Source organism: Numenius arquata, chromosome 17 (assembly GCF_964106895.1).
Source record: "Numenius arquata chromosome 17, bNumArq3.hap1.1, whole genome shotgun sequence".
NCBI classification, from domain to species: Eukaryota; Metazoa; Chordata; class Aves; order Charadriiformes; family Scolopacidae; genus Numenius; species Numenius arquata.
The window spans coordinates 13,294,330-13,317,558 of NC_133592.1; the positions used below are offsets into that span (position 1 = coordinate 13,294,330).

General features: G+C 49.7%; 3 protein-coding genes across 3 annotated transcripts; 2 read left to right on the forward strand and 1 right to left on the reverse strand.

The window, feature by feature from the left end:
• The first annotated feature begins 6,047 nt into the window (after window positions 1–6,047).
• On the forward strand, window positions 6,048–12,260 carry TMEM220 (transmembrane protein 220). The gene is made up of 6 exons (XM_074160071.1): window positions 6,048–6,145; window positions 6,279–6,308; window positions 7,787–7,847; window positions 9,795–9,918; window positions 10,721–10,780; window positions 11,579–12,260. The coding sequence occupies exons 1-6, from the start codon at window positions 6,074–6,076 to the stop codon at window positions 11,709–11,711; spliced, it is 480 nt and encodes a 159-aa protein (XP_074016172.1). The 5' UTR covers window positions 6,048–6,073; the 3' UTR covers window positions 11,712–12,260.
• On the reverse strand, window positions 12,257–14,959 carry ADPRM (ADP-ribose/CDP-alcohol diphosphatase, manganese dependent). Its single transcript, XM_074160069.1, has 3 exons — window positions 14,395–14,959; window positions 13,711–13,827; window positions 12,257–13,482 (listed from the first exon to the last, which is right to left on the reverse strand). Exons 1-3 carry the CDS (start codon window positions 14,957–14,959, stop codon window positions 13,196–13,198), a joined length of 969 nt encoding a protein of 322 aa, XP_074016170.1. The 3' UTR covers window positions 12,257–13,195.
• A 62-nt stretch (window positions 14,960–15,021) lies between these two features.
• On the forward strand, window positions 15,022–22,518 carry SCO1 (synthesis of cytochrome C oxidase 1). Its single transcript, XM_074160070.1, has 6 exons — window positions 15,022–15,213; window positions 15,315–15,408; window positions 16,261–16,458; window positions 17,325–17,417; window positions 17,532–17,647; window positions 21,549–22,518. The coding sequence occupies exons 1-6, from the start codon at window positions 15,022–15,024 to the stop codon at window positions 21,675–21,677; spliced, it is 822 nt and encodes a 273-aa protein (XP_074016171.1). The 3' UTR covers window positions 21,678–22,518.
• The last annotated feature ends 711 nt before the right edge of the window (window positions 22,519–23,229 follow it).

Sequence of the window (23,229 nt, forward strand, 5' to 3'; positions counted from 1 at the left end):
TTGTTCCAGAACTTTTCTAGGAATTGAGAAGCACTTTAAATTAGGATTAAAGAAAGCAGCTGAGAAAGCATAAACAAGATCAACTTGGGTGAGCTCTATAAAACTAATGAAGCAGGAAGAAGGTTGTTAATATAGATTTATAATAATGAGGAGAAGGAGGTCAGTCTTGAATACTTTAGACGTGTATCTCCCAAGGGCAGTAAATTGGGTAACGTGGGGCTCCTCCCCTTCTCAGTGAGGTGGGCTCCATCCTGCCCTGCTCATGGCTCCTGACCCACCCGTGGAGGCAACTAGAACCAAAGCCCTTTTAGCTCTATCAGCTGTGTAACCCTGCATTATTCCCAATGTCCCCATCTGAATTGCAGTCAGGGTTCTGGGGCCAGGACACACAGCAAAGCCCTGAGCCCTTCACCTGCCAGCGGGAGCCTCTGAACTAGCTTTGATCTGATCAAAACCAATCCGTGGCCATTCATGGCGGCATCATCAGTGTCCACCGGGAAGAGTGTTATTATGGAGTGGGTCCCTGGGGTGGGTGACTTTGGCAGTGTTTCAGTAAATCTCTGGTACAGGCTCTTGGGAAGCAGTGTGGCTCTCCCAATATCACAGCTTGGCTGCTGGGTGCATCCCTGCGATACTCTCATTTAGAATCTTAAAATCGTTATTGTTGGAAGAGACCTTTAAGATCATCAAATCCAACCATGAACCTGGCACTGCCGAGTTACCACTGACCCATGGCCCTCAGCTCCATGTCTGCCCGGCTTTTAAATACCTCCAGGGATGGTGACCCCACCACTGCCCTGGGCAGACTCTTCCAAGGCTTGACAACCCTTTCATGGAAGAATTTTTCCCAATATCCATCCTAAACCTCCCCTGGTACAATTTGACCCATTTCCTCTTGTCCCATCGCCTGTTCCTTGGGAGAAGAGACCGACCCCCCCTGGCTACACCCTCCTTTCAGGGAGTTGGAGAGAGCGAGAAGGTCTCCCCTCAGCCTCCTTTTCTCCAGGCTGAACACCCCCAGCTCCCTCAGCCGCTCCTCACAAGACTTGTGCTCCAGACCCCTCTGAAGCCTCTGGCCTTTACAGGTGGAGTTGCTGAACTGAAGATAAACTTGGGCTTCTGAGGGCAAAGTAACAGACTCCGGAGAGGAATAAGGAGTGAAAGTGTATTACCTAACATTGGGGAACTAATTTTCAAGTAGCTCTAATTATACTCAAGGGTACTAAATGTTCTTGGCCTCCCTCTTACGGGAGAAAGCAGTATTGCTGGAGACTCTTCAGACTGAGAGTCTCCTCTGTCCACGGAGAAGTGGGAAGTGCTTGTGACAGTTGGTAAAGCTTTAAAGTCAATAGCCTCGACCTTTTATTTTCAGTAAGAACACCAAACACTGAAAATTCTTTTTATTTCTAAAATATATACTACAGCCGGATTGCTTTGGAATTAGAGCAGCAGAGAACGAGACAGATCCAGATGCCATGGTTGGTAAAACAATCCCCTCCTTCCACCCTGTCCTCACGGGAGACAAACCGGCCTTTTGCCCTCTCCTGCTCCTGTGCCTCTGGACTTTGCTCACTTACAAAGCTGCCAAACCCTCCACGCCGTCCCTCCCGCGTGCCCGGGAGAAGCTGCTTTCTGCCAGCCCCTTCCCCTCGGTAGAAGTCCTGTCCCACCCCACGCAGGGCCTGCCCAGCTGTTTCTCTGCCTCTCTCCCAGTCTCCACCAGTTTCTCCCAGCTGCTCTCCAGAAGCCGCCGTCTCCCCTCCGGAGCTGGGCCCAGCATCCGCGATGTGGCACAGACCAGCACAGACACAGGAGGGCTGTGGGTTTGCGCAGTACCTTCTGACCAGACGAGTGAAAGAGCCATAGAGTTCATCGCAGCTGAGTTTTCTTTTCACAGGAACAGTTAATGCTGTCGGAAAAAACGGAGAGTGATTCAGGATGTCGTTTCCCACACGAAGAAGAGCTGGTGTAACTGACAAGCTTCTATGCTTTTATTTTCCTATCGTATAAATTACTCTAATGAAAAACACAGTCTCTCACATTCTTCTCTCTTCTTAACGCCACTGTTACTTTTTAATCCTTGACACTTCCATTTTCCAGCCTGAGATACCTCCCCTGCCTTAGAAAATACATTCAAAAGCCTATCCTGGACCTGGAAACGAAGCCTGAAAGCAATTCATCACTAGAGCACATTACTAGGTTCATTACTTGAGCTCTGCTCCTTCTGAGGTGAGGGGAAGGGACAGAAGATCTGGGGATGGAGGTTACACCACAAAGACAAATGTGGCTGAGTGCTCTGCAGTGAGCTCCTGCCTCCTTAAAACACCCGAACCAGGAGCATGGTGTAGCCCATGGTGCCCCAGCGAGGGAGCGCAGCTCCACGGGGACCTGCTGAGAAACCGCAGGAATGTTTGGACTGTTGCTCTTGCTAATCCATGCGTCAAGCTGAGTTTGGTAAGAGGACAACAAACTGTGGAGTGTAGTTCCCCAGCTTTCCTTTAAGCATTTGCAGTCCCTTGCCGGAGGGCTTGTGAATAGGAGCTGTACTCTTAAGGGCGCCTGGAGGGTGGTTTAATTTTCCTGGGTTTCGGGATGGGAATGGGAGGGAGTTAGTTACAGCGAACGTGGCCTGCTGTTCTGCCTGCAGCTGCCAGCAGTTGTTTAATGTACAGAATAAGACAATTGTCATGAAGCATAAAGCCTACTCAGTGGAGCTGTAACAATGGCAGCCATTTACAAAGACGGCTCTTACTTCTCTGTGCCTTTCTCTGCAGTAATTTCATCTCTCATAACCCGCTCAAGGAAAGACTCAGTTGAAATTAAGAGGAGATGAGCATTAATCCTCTCCACAAATGGGGACACATTCACACGTCCTCTGCACAACAGTTCAGCGAGACTTAATTCTGTGGGGGGCTGAGGGGACTGCATTACACTGTTACTGAAATCAGTGGGAGAAATGACCCGACTGAGACTCAGGTTTGGTCGACGGATGTGGTAGATAAAACATTGCTAAAGGGCCCACCTTCAGTTCGTCATTAATTATCACTTTCAGTCATAAATGATCAGCGAATGATGAAGCTGGACTATTCTGCTGAGTTCTCCTTTTTGTTCTCCAGACAACACAAAAAGACCGAATCTCTTCTTAAATACAAAAGTAATCCTGGACCACTGAGTCATTACAAAAATTTCCATTTAAATCTCAATCTCTTGGCAAGGAAAAGAAAGAAGTCTCCTCTTACCCCTGACTCACTCTTCCTGCCCACACCCATGGGTCTTCAACATCTCCAGATTTCCCAGCCCTGGCATAGCTGTGACACCCAGTGCCACCTCTGTTCATGGCCCTTGGCAGACAGGAGACACTTGCGACAAGCTCCCTGGGGATCCTGGGGGCTGGTGCTCGCTCTCGCCGTGTGACAGGAGGCCTTTCTGGAAATGGTTCCTTCTCTTCTGCCGTGCCAGCTCTCAGACAGTTTACTGATTTCTACGGTAAAGAAAAAACCCTTTCTGATACCTAGTGCCAAAGTGAGCTGTAACAAACACGGATCTCTCTCACATGTAGGTGGATGTCGGTGGGCTCATAACATCCTTTGCAACCAAAGAGGACGGTTCTTGGCTGTGAGGACAGACTGGCCAGAAACTCAGTGGAAACCTCACTGCCCATAGTTAGTTTTGACACAAACTGTAGGATTTGCAGTAGATCCTTATTTTGCCTTCCTGATGCTGAAAAATGAATATCTAGTCTTGCACAGTCCTGCCTGATCTCAGAGGTATCCCTCAGAATAGCAGCAACAGTCAGTCCCTGCCCAGCAATGTCATCACCAGCATCTGATCCTCCCAGCCAGGCTGTTCCCAACCCCTACCCGGGGACTCTCCATGCTCAGGCATGTTCCACCCCCAGGTGGTGATGGGCAGTGGAGCTCCACAGCCTCTCATCCTCAACCAGTCTGCAGCCGGGCTCTGCATCCCAGCCCTCCCTGCTGCCCCAATACCACCTTCCCACCCCACGGCCACCTGCACACACCTACTGAACTGCTCAAGGAGCACGTCAGGGAGCAGCGAGGGCCGGCTGCTGCCTAAGGGATGGGCGCTGGGAGAGACACCGTGGCCAAAGGGGCATAGGCAATGCCCGTCCCACTGCTCTGGCACGGGGCAAGCAGTGCAGACTGAGGAGCTGCAGCCAGATCCAGCAGAGAGCCCAGATCATCAGCCAAATTCATGGAGAAAAAGCAAGCCTGAGGTCAAGCTGGGAAGCCAACCTATGGGCCAGGGTCAGGATAAGGCCCGGTGGAGGTGACCAGCACCAGACATCGCCCAGTGATGGCTGGTGAGATCCATGGTGATGAGACGGCTCTGAGGGCAAGCTGGGAAGTCAGCCCATGGGCCAAGGACTGGATCACAGGCTCCAAGGGCAAACACAAGGCAGGCTGTGGCTGAGCTGCAGATGGGAGCTCCTACGGCAGGGGCTGTGGGGCAACTCGAGAGGGGCTCATACTTTTCCATAACTACTTGCCAGTTCTCTGGCACAAGTTTGTTCACGTGTATTCACTGAGACAAAGAGCTAATTCTCTTTCAGGTACATGAGTTACCACAGAAAGATGGAAATGTTGCTATGAAGGCATGGCTGGAGGTCTCAAATCCAACAGCCCACTTGAAGCAAGACTGTCACATGAGATCAGACGAGCTTTGCCTCAATAAGCCTTGGAAGTCTCCAAGGAGGGAGATCACACAGCCTGTCTGGGTCACCTACTGCAGGCTGCACAACCCTCCTGATGAGGATGTTCATCCGGTCAAAACCTTCCAAGCCACCATTTGTGGCCACTGCCCTTGGTATATCACCTGATGCAAGCAAGGAAAACATGGCTCTGTCATCTCTGTAGCCCCCACACAGGCAGTTACATGGTACTACTGGATTTTGCTTCCTCTTTGCCCACTTCTGCTCAGAGGCCATGTTCTCTGGACTCCTGACCATCCTGGCCTCCATCTGCAGAACCTCAATCCAGGTTTTCCACATCCTTCTTCAGGGGGTCCCTGGGCAGGACTGAAAGTTGCAGGAAAACCAGCACAGGGTCAAAGAGGGAATTCCAACTCCCTGCAATGTGCTGGTCACGCTTCTCTTCATGGAGCCCAGGACCTACTTGGAATTATTTGCCTGAGGATCTCACTGATGGACAGCCCGTTTATGTGCAGACTGGCTTGTGTGATACAACCAGTGATACAACCGGTGATACAACCGGTGATACAACTGGTGAAAGACAGAACAACTCTTGCTTTCCTGCAATTACTGGAATACATGTACTGTAACTAGCACCACTTAATTTCATAGAATCATAGAATTGTCTTGGTTGGAAGAGACCTTTAAGATCATCAAATCCAACCATGAACCTGGCACTGCCGAGTTACCACTGACCCATGGCCCTCAGCTCCATGTCTGCCCGGCTTTTAAATACCTCCAGGGATGGTGACCCCACCACTGCCCTGGGCAGGCTGGTCCGAGGCTTGACAACCTTTTCAGGGAAGAAATTTTTCCCAATATCCATCCTAAACCTCCCCTGGTACAACTTGAGGCCGTTTCCTCTTGTCCCATGGCCTGTTCCTTGGGAGAAGAGACCGACCCCCCCCGGCTACACCCTCCTTTCAGGGAGTTGTAGAGAGCGAGAAGGTCTCCCCTCAGCCTCCTTTTCTCCAGGCTGAACACCCCCAGCTCCCTCAGCCGCTCCTCACAAGACTTGTGCTCCAGACCCCTCACCAGCTCCGTTGCCCTTCTCTGGACCCGCTCCAGCCCCTCAATGACTTTCCATAACTCTGGATTTTGGCTCCATTTTGAAAACAGCTATTTTTCAATCTCTAAAAATCTCTCTAAAATATGAGTAGCTGTGACCAACCCGGGCTCGCCATCCCTGGCACCGCCGCGGCACCCTCCTCTGCGCCGACCCCCGTCCCCTCGCAGGAGCGGCCGGACCCGGCACCGGCGGGCGGGACATGGGGAGGCCCGGCCCCCGCCCCCGCCCCCGCGCCCTGTCCCGCGGCCCCGGAGCCCCCGCCCCGTCCCGTCCCGGCGGCGGCGGTGCCGGCCATGGCGGGGCGGCTGTGGCGGCTCTGCAATCTGCTGATGGCCGCCTTCTTCGGGCTGGCGGCCGCCGTGCAGGTGAGGGCAGGGCGGGGCGGCCCGGGCTGGGGGCGGCCCCGCTCCGCTCCGCTCCGCCGCGGTGCTCTCTTGCGGAGCGCGGCCCCGGGCGGGCGGCGGCCGCAGGCTCTCAGTGCCCGTTTCCCCGCTGCAGGTGAACGACCCCGACGCCGCGCTGTGGACAGTGAGTAGGGGCCGCCGGAGCCGGGCGGGCGCCGGGGGCGGCCCTTCACCACCCCTGCCGGGGGTCCCTGCTGGCCCCGGCCCCGGCCCCGGCCCCGCTCCGCCGCGCCCGTCCGCAGGCGCCTGGTCCCACCCGGGACCGCCGGAGGAAACTCCCTGCCTTCGGCCGAGGAGCGAGCAGGCGCTGGGAAAACCCTCTGTGCTGCAGCCACGGCCAGAATCCCACCCTGCTTCCAGGACCTTCCGTGTTTTACCCCAGATTGGCACCTGCCCCCGGCAGAGCGTCGCTTCCCTGTGCAGAACGCCCCAAGCTCCTCTCCATCGCCCCGCACCCCAGCCCTCCCGACCGGGCCGCCTCCTGTCCCCGCTGCCACCTCTGCTTGCCTTGGGCCACCAGCTGGGCTGCCTTCTGCCACCGCTCAGCTCGGCAGGGTCTCCTCGCTGTGGAGGAGAAATCTGGAGACAAACCCTCTTCCCTCTCCGCTTTGCCAGCCCTTTCTTGGGCACCCGAACAGCCCGGTGGCGCTGGCCCACTGTGCGTGGGGCTTGGAGCTGAGGGGCAAGGGGGAACGTCTCTGTATGTGGCAGGAGCTGCTGGGTGGGCAGGGGCCGTCCCCTGCACATCCCTTGTGCAGGGGAACATCCCTCGTGCGGGATGACCCCGCTGGGCTGCGGCAGCAAAGGGTGCTCCTGCTCCCAGGGGAGCTGCTCAGCACGGGCGGAGGGTTTGGGGATGTGGGGGTGTCCCGTAGGGGCTTTCCCTGGGGGATCAAGATGCAGTTCAGGGGCTCTGCAGGGGCTGGTTGGGCAGCGACGACTCAGTAACCCAGAAGCTGAGGAGCAAGGGCTGGCACTCGGCTGACGGCCCAGGGTTTGGGGTGGTGATGGTGAAAATGCTCTGAGGGCTGAAGCCCCTCTGCTGTGAGGACAGGCTGAGAGAGTTGTAGGGGTTCAGCCTGGAGAAGAGAAGGCTCCGGGGAGACCTCATTGCAGCTTTCTGGTATCTGAAGGAGGCCTACAGGAAAGCTGAGGAGAGACTTTTTGAAGGGCATGTAGTAATAGGACAAGGGGTAATGGCTCCAAACTGGAAGAGGGGAGATTGAGCTGAGATCTGGGGAAGAACTTCTTTGCTGTGAGGGTGGTGAGAGCCTGGCCCAGGTTGCCCAGAGAAGCTGTGGCTGCCCCATCCCTGGAGGGGTTCAAGGCCAGGTTGGATGGAGCTTTGAGCAACCTGGTCTGGTGGGAGGTGTCCCTGCCCAGGGCAGGGGGTTTGGAATGAGATGATCTTCAAGGTCCCTTCCAATCCATGCCATTCTGTGTTTCTAAGACGGGTGCTGGCGGTGCCAGAGGGAGCGGGGCCGGCAGCTGTTCTGCACGTCTGACAAACTGCTGTGAAGGGAGAAGTGTCCAAGTGATGGGGCTGCTGCTTCCTTATCCTGCTAAGCTTGGCTACAGAGTAGATTTGTGTCTCATTAACAGGTTGTCTACTTGGTGCCAGCTGCCCTGACGCTGCTTGTCAGCATTAAGCCCTCAATAACAGGTATGACATTGGTGTCCAAAAGAAAGTCTTTGCTTAAATTCTGCCTCCAAGACATTTTTTTTTTATTGAATCACAGACTAAGATCAGGCCACATGGAAACACGTCCTGCTACCTTTTGAGGGCGGAAAGCTGTGGGAGCTGCTTCTACAGAAGCTGGTCCCTGGTTTAGAGCTCGTGGTGGGCCGTGCTGCAGGTGAAGGGAGGAGCCCTGCGTGGAAGCCATCTGCTGGATGGACCTCTGCACCCTGGCTCCAGAGCCCGAGTGCAGCACAGGCCTGGGAGCGTGCTGCAAACCCAGCTCTGCTGTTGATATTAGCACAGTAATTCACATCATTTCCTTGTTGTAAATCTGCAGTTTTGCTTATCTACCTCATAGAGGAGCAGCTGAGCTCTGCGCAGTCCTTTGAAAGAGCTGAAGGTCCTGTTCAGTATCAGGTGTTGCAGCGCAGGCAGCGACGGGGACCTGTAAAGGCTTTGGTGTGGTGCCTGAGTTTCCAAGTGCGTGTGCCAAGGGGGCTAATGCCACATCACACCTTGAGAGAATCTGCCAGATCAGATTTGGTCCAGGACTCCAGAAAATAGTTCATTTTTTATATCTTCATCCAGTAGAGATAATTGCAAAATAATGACATTTTATATACACAAAGTGACTGTATCTTTTCTGGATGAATACTTACTCTGAATAAACTAAACCCACACTTGGCCAAATAAGAAATTCTCCTGCCGTGCATGCGGTTGTCACACATCTCACCGGTGCAGCCTCTCAGCGTTCTGGCTGCCTGACACATACAGAGCGGCTGCATTCAGAAAGCCAGAGCCCGTGAGGGTTGGTTGCCTGTGGTTTTGAACATTTCGGGGGGGGTTATTTGTGTGATGGGTGTAGCTTCAACTTAATGGCGTTTGGCTGGTCAGGAGGATCTCCATGTTCAATTTACAACTAGGTTTTTGTTACTTGTGCTGAGATCTGTGGAAAATAAAGATTAAAAGAGCACAACTATTGTAGAACTGGACATCTCTGTAAATTCACCAAGGGGTATTTGCCGTTCAGGTCTGTGGAAGACCCAGATTCTGCCTCTGCTGAGCAGCAGTAAGTTCAGCCACGTGGGGAATCGATTACAACATTGGGTCATGCTGAGCTCCTGAATTTTGGCAGCTCATCATCTTTCCTGCTTGCCTGGAGGGGCCAGTGCTCAGAAACAACTGTTTTGAACTTTACATTTTTTTATGCTGACATTGCTGAGATCAGCAAGAAGTGCCTGTGTTGTTTGCTCACCTCTCCCCAACAAACCCCTGGGAATAGACATGGGAAACCACAAGCATCTGTGGGCCCACTGAGATACTTCACATCATCTGTATTTCTCTGTTTGAAAACATCAGTCCCCGGGCAGAGATGCCATCGGTGTTGCTCTTTGTCACAGGAAAAGCTCAGGCAGAGGCTCGTGGGGAGTGTGAGGGAAGACGCTCCCGCAGGGTGGTGGTGGCTCGGTGCCCGATGGCTGGCTGGGAACTGGGCTTGCTCCCCGGGCCCTGGTGGTCCCCTGGATCACGCTGAATGTCTGGTTATGGCTGTGAGCTCTGGAAAGGCCTTTCCTCCTGCTTAAGAGAACTTTCAGTTGTAATCCACTTCGTGATTTTTTTTTTCCATGCCTGTTGAATGCTGGAGCCTGTTTTGTTTGCTGGAGAGAACAGGAAACTTTTCATTGAGGTGCTGCTGCCAAGAAGTTGCGTTCCTGGCACAGCAAGCCCCAAGCCCACTAGTGTTTATTTTCAACAGCACATTTTAGCAGCTTTCACTGGTCTAAAAGATGCTGGCACTAATTCCACCTTCCTGCCCAAGATTTCTGTATTTCCTGGAGGCATCTTTTTTAGCGACTCAGTTGCTTTTTGATTTCTAGGCTGTATTTCATGCTACATCGCAATTGCTGGTGGTCTATTTTTTTTCCTCAGATAATGGTGTTTGGAGGAGCCTCTGTGACCTTCATTCTGCTGGTTGTATTGTTGGGACCATTGCCTTGGCTTGCTCTTTGTTTGCCTATGCTCAAGGAAACATTTTGCAGGAAGAGGAAGGCAGGTAAGCAGAGACTTTTGTTTTCCCCTGCAGGAATTCAGCTCGCCAGGCCCTCTCCGGCTGGTCACCTTTCTAAACTGGATTTGTTGGGCTGTGTCAGTGGGTGCTGCTGGTCCCCAGGGAATCAGACCAAGGAGGAGGGACCATAGTGCTCCAAACCAGCAATTTGTTGGACAAAACTGTTAAAGGGCGAGTGAACGGTCGTGACTGATGATCGTAGCAGTTGGATTTGACTGGGGGCAGTTCTGGCTTTCAAAGGTCAGGGCACAAGCACAGTGAAACAGCTCTGTGTTCTCTTGCTGGAGCTGTAGGAATGGGAATTAATGTTTAAAAACTCTGGAGGCGATACCATATGCATGGTATCGCAGCACGGGCTGCGAGTCTCTGAATTGCAGGGGAGGATTCTCATTCGGTTGCTGCCTGAAGTAAGCGCTTGCACAGTATGGAGGGGCAGCGCTGGCAGCTGCTGCGGCTCGTCACGGTCTGGAGCACTGGGAAGCTGCTTTGCTCTGTGTTAATGGGGGGAATGGGCTGTGGAATGTAAGTTTAGCAGAAGAACAAACAGTGGAAGCATGGATTTCTGCAGCTGTATAGCCAGGTCATGTGCGTTTGTAGATATGTGGTGAGAGGCCAAGTTATACCACGTAAATACCTTTATAATTGTAGTCCTAGTAAAATATATTGAACTTCTCCAAAAGGAGGCAGTGCATACTTACACTACTGTTCTGGAGGCAAAATTTATATTTTTTAAAAGTAAACATCTGCTTGTATTATTTTCTGATCTGTTTTTTGTTTGGCTTTTTAGAGAGTTATTTGGTCTGCTGATTATTACAGTATGGATGAGTCTTTGTCGCAGTTCAGCAAAGTAAGTTTTGTTTCCTCTTTCTTTAATCCAGTCATATGTTCACAATTAGTGACCAGCTTCTTGAAAACACAGAGTTGATTTTGGCTGCTTGTTTTTCTGCTTCTTCTCACTGTCCGAACCTTCTCGGATACCTAAGCAGTAGTAGCTGTTGCTACAGCCTGTAGATCTTGCACAGATAAAAGTCTGTAGGGGGAAAGTAAAACTACACGAAACATTTTTTTCTGCTCCCCCTGCCATAACGGGCAGGGGACATTCTCCCTTTGCCCCCCTTCTGCAGAACAGGCTTGTGAGTGTTGGCCAAAACTGCTCATGAACTGCAAAGCCTTTTCGGCCGTTGCTCCCAATTTACAGAACTTTCTGGTGAGGGTCTCTGTACTGGGGTTGGCTGCACCCACCGGAACGGGCGGTGCAGGGCTGGCAGAGCGCTCTGGGCTCCAGCCTCCCCAGGACTGTGCCACAGCAGCTTCGCTGAACTCCTGTCAGCTGGGAGCGTGCGAAATCCCAACCTGCAGAACAGGACCTTTGTGCTGGGAACACGTCACAGGGGCTCGGGGCCAGCAGGGTGCTTCTCTTCTTTTTCACCTGGTTTATGGAGCCTGAGGTGGCAGAAAAAACACTTCTGCTGGCACAAGGTGCCTCTCCAGTAAAGGACTCTGCTGCTGCATCCACAGGAGCTACTTCGAAGTGGCCAAAGACTCTCTGCTGTCTTTGGCGAATGTAGTCTCATTCCAACTGCGGCCAGGTTGCGAGTGTTTCACAGCAGTCTGAAGCAGCTCTGATGGATTTGCTTCTTTACAGGAGTCCACTGGGTGGAGTTCGCTTGATTGCGGCAATTGTGGTCACCCTCTTCCCCTTTGTTTCGTGGCTGTACATTTATGTGAACGAAGAGATGAGAGCATCGTGGCCAACACACTGTAAAACGGTGATTTAATTGGGTAGGAGAAAGTGTACAATAAATACTCTGACCTTACTTGCCTTTGCTTTTGGTTCTTAATGAAAGGTTAGTGTCAGTGCGATAGGACCCGAGACCGCCCGCTGGCTTCCAGCAATGCCATTGGAGATTTGTTAAAAAAATTGAGGAACACTGTCAAATCTGAGTGGAGAATTTTCCTATGGAAACTGTTCAGAAGCTGCCGCCTTCATATGTTTTCAAAGCACTGTTGGTCTAATGTGTGTTCTAATGGTATATTCAAGATATCCTGGCATCTGTGGATCGCTCTCCAACCCCCTTGAACTTTGGGAAATCTATTCTGTAACATACGAGAAAAGTAAAGCATTTGTTTCAATAAATGACTATTTACAACCATAAAACTTGCAGATATTTGCCTGGATGGTCCATTAAGCCTAACTGAAAAATTCAGCTGTCAGTATTTCTGTTCCTACACTAAAATCATATGGTAGAATATATCTGAAGAAATTTTTTTGCCATTAACTGAAAATCACTGGTTTTAGAGAGTAATAAATACTATTTTTCTAAATGAAAGCTTCCGTATATTTTCTGTGAGATGTGTGCTTAAGACTGCCACCAGCAGATACGGTCACGATCACAGCTCTGCTCTCACAGAGTTTCTGTCCCTGGAGAGCAGAACAACCCACTAGGCAGCCAGCGACAGTCAGCATGTCCCAGCACTCCTGGTCCCGGAGAAGGAAGCAGAGGTGACTGCTCTGGACGCAGAGGCTGGATGGGAGCCAGGACAGGCCCAGATGCAGCACAGCAACGTGCTGTAGCTCTGCCACGCTCAGCGCTGCTGCGGGGTCGTACAGCCACACACCCATCCATCCCAGCGCGTGCATCTGCAGCGTTACACGATGACGAAGCCTTGCTGTCCTCCAGGTTTTTTTAGTTTGGGCCTCTCTGTGCTGTGCTCCAGTGCAGCATAAATGGTCTCCATTTGGCCTAGGTTTTTTTGAAAATTACTTTAGTCTTTTAAAGCAATGTCAAGAAGACTGCATTAGTCCATGATGGACTAATTCTGCCAGACATGAGACATTATTGACTATGGTGATCAAAAAAAATATACTGAAATGCAGCTGGGCAGGTGCAATTCTGCATACCTTAATTCTGACTGATATAAAAAAAAAATGGCTTCTCTGGACAATATTCATAATATAGTTTGCATTTTTTCACAATAAATAACAACCTAGTCAGGATTGGGCGTTTCAAGTCAACATTCTGCATTCAAGTATATTGATTCCAAACATGGTTACTGGCCTTCTCTCTTCTGCATGAAGAAACTAGGTCTGTTTTCTTATAGAAATGTAATTTCTAAAATTCTGTATCTGGGAGAAAAATGTTTGAGTTAAAGCTATAAGGATCAGCCACGCACATCTTTCTACAAGCAAATAATAAGCTGAATCCCCTGCTTTACTTGGAGTACTTCCTGAAGAAAAGCAATTTGTATTTGCTTACTATCTTCAGAAATGCATAACTCTGTCTGAAATCCTACCCCTTCCCTTTAGTACCATTTTATCTTCATAGACATAAACAGTTCCAAAGGCATTGCTTTCTGGTGGAGTTTCAATAACCCCCTCCAAAGTCAGATGATGAACTCCATGAGAGTCTAAGCAATAGCCACCGTCGTGCTGGTGCCCTGCAAGAAAGCAGACCACGCTCTGATGGGAGTGTATGACTGAAAGGGCGTCTTCGTAATTCCAGGCCAAGGAAACTCTGTCTGAAGCATCGGGATGAATGGGCAGGTGACCTGCAGTTGAGAGGGAAAGAAGCAGGAGAATTACTTTAAGCTTAACTAAGCTGTGCCTTCCTTGCTGGGAACAAGCCAACTGTATGCAGAAAGCTCACCCGAGTGTCACGCATGGTTGCTCTTCTGCTTCACAGGTTACACATGTACCTCAGTGGAGCTACATGTTTTCCTCAGCTAACATACATTGGCTACGTAACTTTTTTGCATATATTCCCCGTATCTACCTACCCATAACTACAACTTTTTCTTGGTTTTCATCAGAGAACTTGAGGATTTCATTGAACCAATCCAGCTGGGCTTGGCTAAATCCTCCGTTAAACTCAACAAACCGAGGTTCTTTTAGTCCTGCAATGAAGAAGAGAAAGTTAGGCATAGGCGCATACACCTCTTGTGGCTTCCCTATTTGCTTGCCTTATGTAAGTCTGCTTACAATAGATGGTTTACTCTTATAACCTTTTTTTTTTCCCCCCCTTTTCATCTCTTGGATCAAAACTCCAGCCTCCTTGGACAAACAAGAAAAAATTAGATTTTGGTTACACTGCGCACACAGGGTTTCCACACTTGGGTCCCTCCCCAGGTATGGGATAGGGTGGGCATCACTTGATGCTTTGCAATAGCAGCTGCATCAACTGCCTTTTACTCTGATACCACAGGGTACACAGCACAACATAAACCCATCCCAAAAGCACCAGAACAGCATGACAGGGATGGGGAAGCATCTCCTGTACTGCCTAGAGACCCACTAATTAGCAGGATTAGCGATTAGCAGGGAGGCAGAGGAGGTGGGCAGAAACGTGGCACGTGCCTCAGCCCCCTCGGAACCAGATGTCAGCCCCAGGAGCTGCTTTATCGCTCTGGGAAGCAGAGGCTCAGCTGCCCGCGCTCCCTGGCAAAGGCTGGAACTGGGGGTACCTGCGGGGCTGTTGAGGTTGTCGTTGGAGTTCTTCTCCCGCAGCAGCTGCAGGGACTCCCGATAGCGGGGGCTGTCCGGCTCCCTGCCAAGGATGCTCAGGTCGTAGGCATCCAGCACGACGACGCGGAACCGCACGGCAGGGCTGAAGTGATAGGCCTGGCAGTCCCCGGCTGGCAGGCCGGCCATGGCGCCATCGGGCCGGCTGTTGAGGCCGGTGTGGGCCAGGCGGGCCCGGCTGAAGTTATAGAACTCGTGGTTGCCCCAGGCGTGATGCACCGGCACCTGCAGCCGCCCCAGCGCTGCCAGCACCTGCGCTAAGGCACCCTCGGCCCCGCCGCGGCGGGCGTTGAGGCCATCGATGCTGTCGCCCAGCTGCAGCACGAAGGCGAGCGGCGGCCTCTCAGCCGCCCACGCTTCCACAGCGTCCCGCAGCAGGTGGAGGCTCTGCCGGTAATACCGCCGCCGGCAGCCGCTGAAGTCGTAGCCGTCCTCCGCGTCCGCGTACTGGATGTCCGCAATGACACCAAAGGCGAAGAGCGGCGGCGGCTGCTGCACCGCCTCCATGGCGCCGGGTCCCGGCTGAGGGGGGGTGCGGAAGGGGCGGGCGCGGAAGAGGAGGACACAAGATGGCGGCGCTGTGCTGCTGGCGGGCGGCGTTGTTATGGCGGCTGCCGGGCGCGGGCAGGGCCGCCCGACCCCTCATCGGCCGCCTAAAGCGGCCGATGAAGGGTCGGGCGGCCCTGCCCGCGCCCGGCAGCCGCTCGCTGTCCCACCTGCCGCCGCCGGGCAGAGGCCCACGGACGGGTGCGGAGAGGAGGGTAAGTGAGGGAGCCGCGTCCCTCCTCATCGGAGGAGCCCGGGGCGGCGGGACGGGTGAGCACCCCCGTCCTTTTTCAGTCACTAACCCGCTTCTCCTCAGCAGCTGGTGTCGTGGCGGTCGCTGGCGGCCACCTTCGTGCTGTGCGGGGGGCTGCTGGCCGCCATGAAGAAGGTGAAGCGGAAGAAGGAGGAGGGTGAGTGCGGGCCGGGGGCGGGGAGGGGAGCGGACCCTTCCCGCCTCAGGGGGGACCCGGCCTGGGCTGCCGGCCTGTGGCCGGGCGGGAGAAACAGAGAGTCTCATATTTAATACTCAAATATTGTGGGGGTTTTTTTTGTATTCAGCTGTATTTTACCCTCTTCGGCTGAATCACGCCATGCTACGCACGGTGCCGCTTCGCACCTCTGTCGTATTATACGAGTGCCCCAGAAAACTTTGAAAAATTCAAAAACGCCTTCAAGGATAAGCGTTTTGAAATTCTTAAATGTGCGTTTTGCTGCGGGAATGGCTGCGTTTGGCTCCGCATGCTGCTGCCGCAGCCCAGCCACGAAGTGGGGTCCCCGTGCAGGTGGGGCTCCCGCTCTGTGGTGTAGCCTGCCTTTCCCTGTCCTGCTGGAACTGCCCACTGGCTTCATCTTCATGTTCTCAAAGCTGAAAATCAGTGATATTGCAGCTTTTAGGTCCAGTTTGCAAAGTATTCAGTATTGCAGCTTTTTAGTTCAGTTTTTTTTTCAGTTTAGTTTTTTCTGTCTCACAGCAAGCCAGAGAGGTATGTCTCTTATCTCTTTTTTTTCTTTCTTTTTTTTTGTTAAATAAAACCACAATCAGATGACCATAAAAGAGATTATTATGGTTCAAAAGAGTTTAGTGATGTATTTGATTTTACTGAAAATGGAATGCTTTCTGGAAGTCTTGTCCCCATTGGGCTTCTGCAGGATGGGCGCTGGTAGATCTGGAAGCACTGGCTCTGCAGTGGCTCCTGAGGCTCAGCGGGGGAGCAGCGCAGATGGTGCCAGGGCTGTGCTTGATCCCCTCCTGTTGTTTGTAGAGCTGGAGAAGGAACGGAACCGAGGCATTGGGAAACCGCTGCTAGGAGGGCCCTTCTCGCTCGTCAGCCACGAGGGACAGCCCAGAACCAGCAAGGACTACATCGGCCAGTGGGTGCTGATCTACTTCGGCTTCACACACTGCCCGGACATCTGTCCTGATGAACTGGAGAAAATGATTGAAGTGGTAGATGAAATCGGTATGGGAATTCAATTGGCGTAGTGGCCCTTTTCATGGGAGGTCCAGGTTTGCTGTGGTAAAATATCTCAAACCATAATAAGTGATGGTCTTTTTTTAAAAAAAAATGCTGTTGGCTACTCTTCCGTAGTTGAATTAATTGCTAAGTGGTGCATACATCAATTGTGTCTATCGCTAGGATCTGATATTTAGAATGAGACAGGACAGATCTTTCCATAACAGGGGACTTCTTGGTAATAAAATGTGGCAGTGGCAGGTTACAGGGAACGGTGCTGTTGCATTATTTTTTTGCCAAGAAGTGGTTGTGGTTTTATTAGGGGTTTTTTCCCTCATTCTGAGAACGAATGTCTGTGAGAGTCCCTTCTGAGAGTGACTGTGCTGTGGAGTGGAGGTTGGGTGAAGGATGTATGATAGAGGAGGGTTTCTCAGCCTGCAGCCCCTGCAGAATTACGGAGCAGGATAATAGCAACTGAGCAGGGACTGAAGTGAAGAAAATACAATGAAGGCTGTGGCTGGAACGTGAGGGAAAGAGCCTGAATTGTGTCTTCACCTATGCTGCTCCACCATCACAGGCGTGCTTTCATTGTATTGACCATTGTGCTTTCATACAGGCATCATGCCCTGGCACTTTCTGCATCAGAGCCAATTTGTCATCTCCCCTAAGCAGGGCAGGGGCTCCAGCTTGAGAGCGCAGAGCATTTGATTTCATGGCATTTGCTTCATTCACAAACCACATAAATTAAGCTACACAAAATGTAGTGGTGGGCTTGGATTGAGGTTACGGTGTCTTGGCTGTGAGCTTGTTTGAAGGGAAGTGAGAAATGACTTTTCTTTTTCTAAGAAAAATAACAACTGTTAATGTCACAGATAGAATTCCATCTTTGCCTAATCTGACCCCACTCTTCATCACCATTGATCCTGAGAGGGACAACGAAGAAGCCATTGCCAGATATGTTAAAGGTATTACTATTTTCTTCCTCCAGGTCTTATAGCGTGTAATACAGAGCACTGAAAAGGAGGCTCTTGATGGGATTCTTTTCAACTAAAATGCCTAAATGTCTTATTTCTGTCTAGAATTTTCTCCGAAGCTGATCGGATTGACTGGTACCAAGGCACAGATTGACCAAGTGGCCAAAGCTTATCGCGTGTACTACAGCGAAGGTCCCAAAGATGAAGACAGTGATTACATAGTGAGTAAATGTAGGGCCTTTGCCTAATGAAAGGCTTTGGGTAAGAGCAGAACATAGATTTTAAAATCAGAAGGCAGCTGTTGCAATCTGTGCTGAAGTCCTACTTTACAGAGCCCTGTTGCACCGCTGTGTTAAGCTGTATTTTAGAGGTCTCGCTTAGAATCAAGGTGCCCTCTTACAAGCTCAGAACCTCACTGAAACATGTTGTAAAAATGTACAGTCCCAGGCCTGCACACAGAGCAGTGTGGGAGCCAGCAAGCCTGGCAGTCATTTGAACTTTTTTCTGTTGTGCAGTGTTCTTGTCTGGCTGTTTTCCTTTGTGCTCCAAAGTGAAAATGGAACTGGGAAATTAAGGCAATAGGAAGAGGGAGAAATGAGAGGTGAAAGTGAGTAACAACTCATTTCCTGCCAAACTGACACCAAGGAGTGAGGTTTTCCTGGCAAGAGGCTTGGGTGATGCAAAGTCTGTGTGCAGATACTGGAGTGATCTTCCACCTGCATCAAATGACCTGGAAAAGAGAGCGTGTTAATGCTAAATTAAGTGGGAATAAAATAAATAGAGTAACAGTGTGAAGGGGGGAAACTGACGTTTAAGTGAGGCTAAACTGCGTCTTGCTCTCTGGAAGTAAATAGGACTGGCCAGAGAGCTCAGCTGCTGCCAAGGCCTTCCTGACACCCTGTCCTGACCAGACTGGAAGGGTATACTAGGTACAGGTGAGATGACGAGTGAGGATACACGTTATATGAACTTCAGGTTTTTTTCTTTGTTACAAGAAGTAAGGACATCAAAGAAAACTAAAAACAGGTTTGAAAGGTGATGGTTCTTGTTGGAAATGGGCACATGAGAAGTGGCATCCCTCACTACGGATGCGATAGTAGAAGTTTATGGGAGTCCACAGGAAGAGTTGTTGTTAGTCTTTGGAAAAAGCAGTCTGTTGATGATTATGAAATGCACAGAAATCTTGCCTTGCTCAGGAAGTCTGTGGGATTAAATGATTTGGAAACGGGGAGATAATAGAGGAAGAGAGCATATTTTTGGTGCTGGTTTTATACTTTTCTTTAAAACAACCATTGTTGGCCACTATTTGAGGTAGGATGCTGAGGCAAATTGGTCTTGGTCTGATCCATTATTATCTATTCTTAATCTGTTTTATTTGCTGCAGTCAGGTGGTTTGAAAAATTATCCATGCAGACAGAAAGATTGGTGGAACAAAAAGGTGGTGCATAGAAAGAAAGCACATGATGTCAGTAGAGCGAAGGTGGAATCACACTGGTGACGTGTGCTGCTCTGTCGTACTAATGGGTATGAAGTGGGAGATCAAAAACTTGTTTTCACTTGAAGTGGCAACGCAGTAGCTGCTGACGTCTGTGTCTAAGATACTGTGTTTGAATGGAGGAGAGAAGCTTGCTAGAGAAATTCAACATGAATGGAAATCAGTTTAGCGTCAATCTGAAATCAATCTAAAGATAGTGCTTAAAATCAGATTTATAAAAGGGGGCTGGCAGAAATGCAAGATTAGGTTCTAGGAACAGGATTGGCAAAGGATGCCTGCTCGGGACAGGGGAAGAAATCAGTAGAATCTGACACTAAATGAGTGAACTGAAGTTGAGGAGAGATGATGGAGAGAAGCCAGAAGAGCTGAAGGAGTGCTCCTCCTGATCAAGTAAACCACACCTGGATTCTGGCATGGCCGTGAAGGGAAAGTACAGGGGTTTGGCCAAGGGTGGTAACAGGTGACAGCAACTTCATGGGAGGCTGGAGGGTGAAATCAAGCTGGAGAGTGTGACTAGAGATATCATGAAGTAGGAGAAGGGATTCGGGATCCAGTGGGAATATACCACTGGTCTGTGCTGGAGTTGTGAGCCTGAGAGAAGGGCCGTGAGGAGGAAGGGCCAGTGAGCTGGGAGCAGGAGGGCAGCCCAGGAGCCCCAGCCGTGGTGCCAAGGAGGAAGAGTGTTCCCACATCTCCTGGGGATTTGTTGCAGGCTCTTAGTTCCGAGGCAGTGAGCTCTGTGCGCTCAAGACAGGAGGGTCAGGGGACACGGGGCTCAGCAGCCGCAACAGCAAACCTGGGAGGGAGAGCATGAAGGTGCGTTTGTGCCTGCCTGAGACTTACCCAGGTAATTACTACCCTGTCATTGCTCTTTTCTCCCTGTCACAATGTTGTGCCAGTTGGTGATTAGGGCTGACACTGATGCAGCAGTGGGTTCTGTTTCCTTGTAGGCTGCTGGGAGGTGGGAAGAGGGGCATTATGGCCAATTAAACTTTGCAGCTTTTTCTGACTTGAAAAGCGCATTGAGATAAGCATTTAGAAATTATAACTTCTAAATTTGTGTTCGAAGTTTTCAAGTATTACTTGAATATTACTACTTCCTATTTAATAATCTCAATTTTATAATTCTCAATACCAGAGTATCCAATTTACTTGTTTTAGTCTGTGGTTTAGAAGATGGCGTTGAAACCTGACTGATGATTGTATGCGCATAGAGAACAGTGCAGGCTTCAGGTACAGCTTGAAGAACAGTGGTGTTTTTCACACAAACTGCACTCCATCCTGACAGTATTTAATCTCCCATAGGCTGGGGAGTTAAGATACTCTGAGCAGGCTACCTGATTTTTTTTTTTTTTTTTTTGGCTAGTTTCCAGTTGAAGGATCTAAGTTGTTTGATTTCTAAATTGAACATTTGAAACTAGATTAAAATTTTGAATTAAACATTCTTAAATAAAATTTTGAGAAACGTTCTTTCAGTGACAGAAATCCCATTAAGTTTAATGCATACTTTTAGCTTGTGGTACTGGAAATGTTTATGTGATTTCTTAATTTCTAGCACAGTTGTACTCTCACTGCATAAGTACATTTCAGTTCTTTTTCTCCAGGGACAGTGAGGTGATGTAGTCACTTGAGCAGTTGCAGATTCATTACCTCCATCTTCGGTATTTTGTGATGTTGTTCATGGTGTCACAGTTAGATGCAGACGGTACTCACAGTGGCATTTTAAATAAATCTACAGTGGAGTTAGTTTTTCTGTGAATCAAATTGGAATACCTTGAATGTTCAGGAACATTTTTTTAAAGTTATTTCAATTTGGACAGTAGAGGGAGCCCCCTCCCAGCACACGTGTTTCCCTCTGCCCAGCTCCTGTGTCCCGGTGGTGCTCTCGGTCCCAGTATTTGCACTGACAGTGAACTTGGTTTAATGAAATACCTCTGTTTGTATTGGATTTACGTCATAGTTGCAGCAGGAGTTTGAATACCTTCTAGGGGTCATGAGGCTTTATGAGAAGGAGAGGGAAACTGGGAAAAGTGAGGGGAAAGACCGTTACCCCGCAGGTTTGCTCCAGCCTAGTCTGTGCTGCAGGAAGACCTGTCTGCTTATGCATTCCTCACGCGTTCTGAGCATGCAACTAGTTCCGTTTCTTTTCTTGGGTAAAACAAGAAGAGGTTGGTGGGGTGGTGCTGAGGTTTTCCTTCTCTTACTTCAGCTTCTTGGTGAGAAGCCTTGTCAGACCGCTGAGCCAAAGCCTGGATGGGTCGCTGGGGCTGCTGAGAGATGTGCGGGATGTTGCAGTATTTAAAGGTTGGCTACAAAGAAGATGGAGACTCCCTTTTTACAAGGAGTAACATGGAAAAGATGAAGGGTAATGGGTACAAGTTAATCCTGGGGAGATTTGGATTTTTCACAATGGGAACAATCAGCCATTGGAATAATCTCCCCAGGGAAGTGGTGGATTCCCCAATATTGAACACTTCTAAGGTTCAGCTACAGGGTGCAGGGCCATCTTGTCTAGACCATGCTTTTGCCAAGAAAGGGTGGATGATATGATCCTTGACGTTCCTTCCAAACTGATGTTCTATGATTCCACAGTCTTTTTTACCGAGCCACGATGTGCTCTCTTGCAGGTGGATCACACGATAATAATGTACCTCCTTGGGCCAGACGGTGACTTCGTGGACTATTATGGCCAGAATAAGAGGAGCTCTGAGATTTCTGCTTCTATTGCTGCACACATGAGAAAATACAGATCCTAAAATGCAAGGTCCTCAAAGATTGATGTGAGCATCACCTGTAGGTTTGGCTGCAGTTGGGCATTGCAGTTAAAGCAGAAGCATATGAGTGCAACCTCCTGTCACCACATGCCTCCTTTTTTCCAAATAAGAAAGGCAGCCATACGTCTGCAAAATCCTGTTATCAAAAATCTCTGCAGAGCCTTCACTATGGATATTATTTGCAGCAAGATCTAGGCTACAGAATGAAATTTGGGACTTCTCTGAAACATTGTTGGGAGCAAAAAATGGAAAACACTTCTTTGAAAAGAGCGTGTGTATCAGTAGTAAAATTAATTGGTATATGTCAGCAAGACATCAGCGAAGGACAGTTAATGCAGGAGGATGATTACTTGATGAAAAGCCATATGGGCCATGGCATTCTTGGAGGACCCCTGCCCTCTTTTTTTTCTGCACTGTTTTGTCTTCTGGGAGAGACAGTTACAATATTAAAAGCAGCAGAGCCTTAAGAGTAGTTCTTTGTCAAGGTTAAGAAGGTGAAGAGCACTGAAAGCGTCAGCAGCTTCCACACATGGGACCAGCCCTGTAGTGTGCCTGATCTCTTCTTCATTTGAATGCGGAAATGAAATGTCTTTTCTTGGTGATTTTTCCAGGTGAATGCTGTTAACTTACAAGGAAATGATTAATGGGTGGCAAATAGATTTTTCTCATGGTCTAAATGGTTTTATGCATAGTTGGCCTGATTGTGCTCTGCTGAACAGTGATGTGGGGAGGATGAAGGGAGTCTCTGTCCGTGCATAGGGCTGTCAGTCAGATAAATCTTATGCGATGCGGCATTTGAAAATAAAGATTGCTTTGTATAAGCAATATATATATATATTTTTTTTTTTCCCCCGTAGGTTTGACTAGAGTATCATCAGAACTTTGTATATGCGTCAAGCTTCATATTCTTGTGCTGTTTTATCTCTTATTAGAGTGTAGTGTTTCTCTACAGGACCTGCGAACCGTAAGCTAAATGTGCTTTTTTAAGGTAGCTGAACCCCAGAGAACGGCCCATGGGAGACAAAACAGAAAAGTTCTTGGTGCAAGTCCCAGAGTGTTTCAAACTGAACACAAGCATTTGTACTGGTAGCACTGGCATTGAGTCTGGGGGCTGGAAGAGAGCATTCCTGTCCGAGGGAAGGTGCAATGTCTATGGTAGATTCCCATCTTTCCAAAATGCCGAAAAACAATAAACTTAGCCTGTTCCAGTGCAATTATAAAACATGATAAAGAGATGTAGATCCACATCAGCTGCCCTATACTGTGGTGACCTCCTGGGGGTATCAGGAAGGTTACTCTGATAGAGTATGTCTAAGGCAGTCTTCTGATCAAGAATCTTCCTGCCTTGACAGAGCTTTAAGTTCCAAGATAGATATTTTATTTCCCTGCCCACCCACCCTCCCCCAAATAGTAGATAAAGAAGAGGATTTTTTTTCTGTTTTATAGGATCAGAAATAATTTTTCAGTATCATTTTACAGTGGGAGTTGAGTGTCTTAGTAGAATTAAACTCAGCAGCTGAAAAGGAATTTAGTG

Coding starts and splice junctions, on each gene's coding strand:
- SCO1 (XM_074160070.1), top strand. CDS start 15,022: ATGGCGGCGCTGTGCTGCTGGCGGGCGGCGTTGTTATGGCGGCTGCCG. Junction 15,214..15,314: donor GGACGGGTGCGGAGAGGAGG/GTAAGTGAGGGA, acceptor GCTTCTCCTCAG/CAGCTGGTGTCGTGGCGGTC. Junction 15,409..16,260: donor GAAGCGGAAGAAGGAGGAGG/GTGAGTGCGGGC, acceptor TGTTGTTTGTAG/AGCTGGAGAAGGAACGGAAC.
- TMEM220 (XM_074160071.1), top strand. CDS start 6,074: ATGGCGGGGCGGCTGTGGCGGCTCTGCAATCTGCTGATGGCCGCCTTC. Junction 7,848..9,794: donor CATTAAGCCCTCAATAACAG/GTATGACATTGG, acceptor TTTTTTCCTCAG/ATAATGGTGTTTGGAGGAGC. Junction 9,919..10,720: donor TTGCAGGAAGAGGAAGGCAG/GTAAGCAGAGAC, acceptor TTGGCTTTTTAG/AGAGTTATTTGGTCTGCTGA.
- ADPRM (XM_074160069.1), bottom strand. CDS start 14,959: ATGGAGGCGGTGCAGCAGCCGCCGCCGCTCTTCGCCTTTGGTGTCATT. Junction 13,828..14,394: donor CAACCTCAACAGCCCCGCAG/GTACCCCCAGTT, acceptor TCTTCATTGCAG/GACTAAAAGAACCTCGGTTT. Junction 13,483..13,710: donor AGAAAAAGTTGTAGTTATGG/GTAGGTAGATAC, acceptor TCTCAACTGCAG/GTCACCTGCCCATTCATCCC.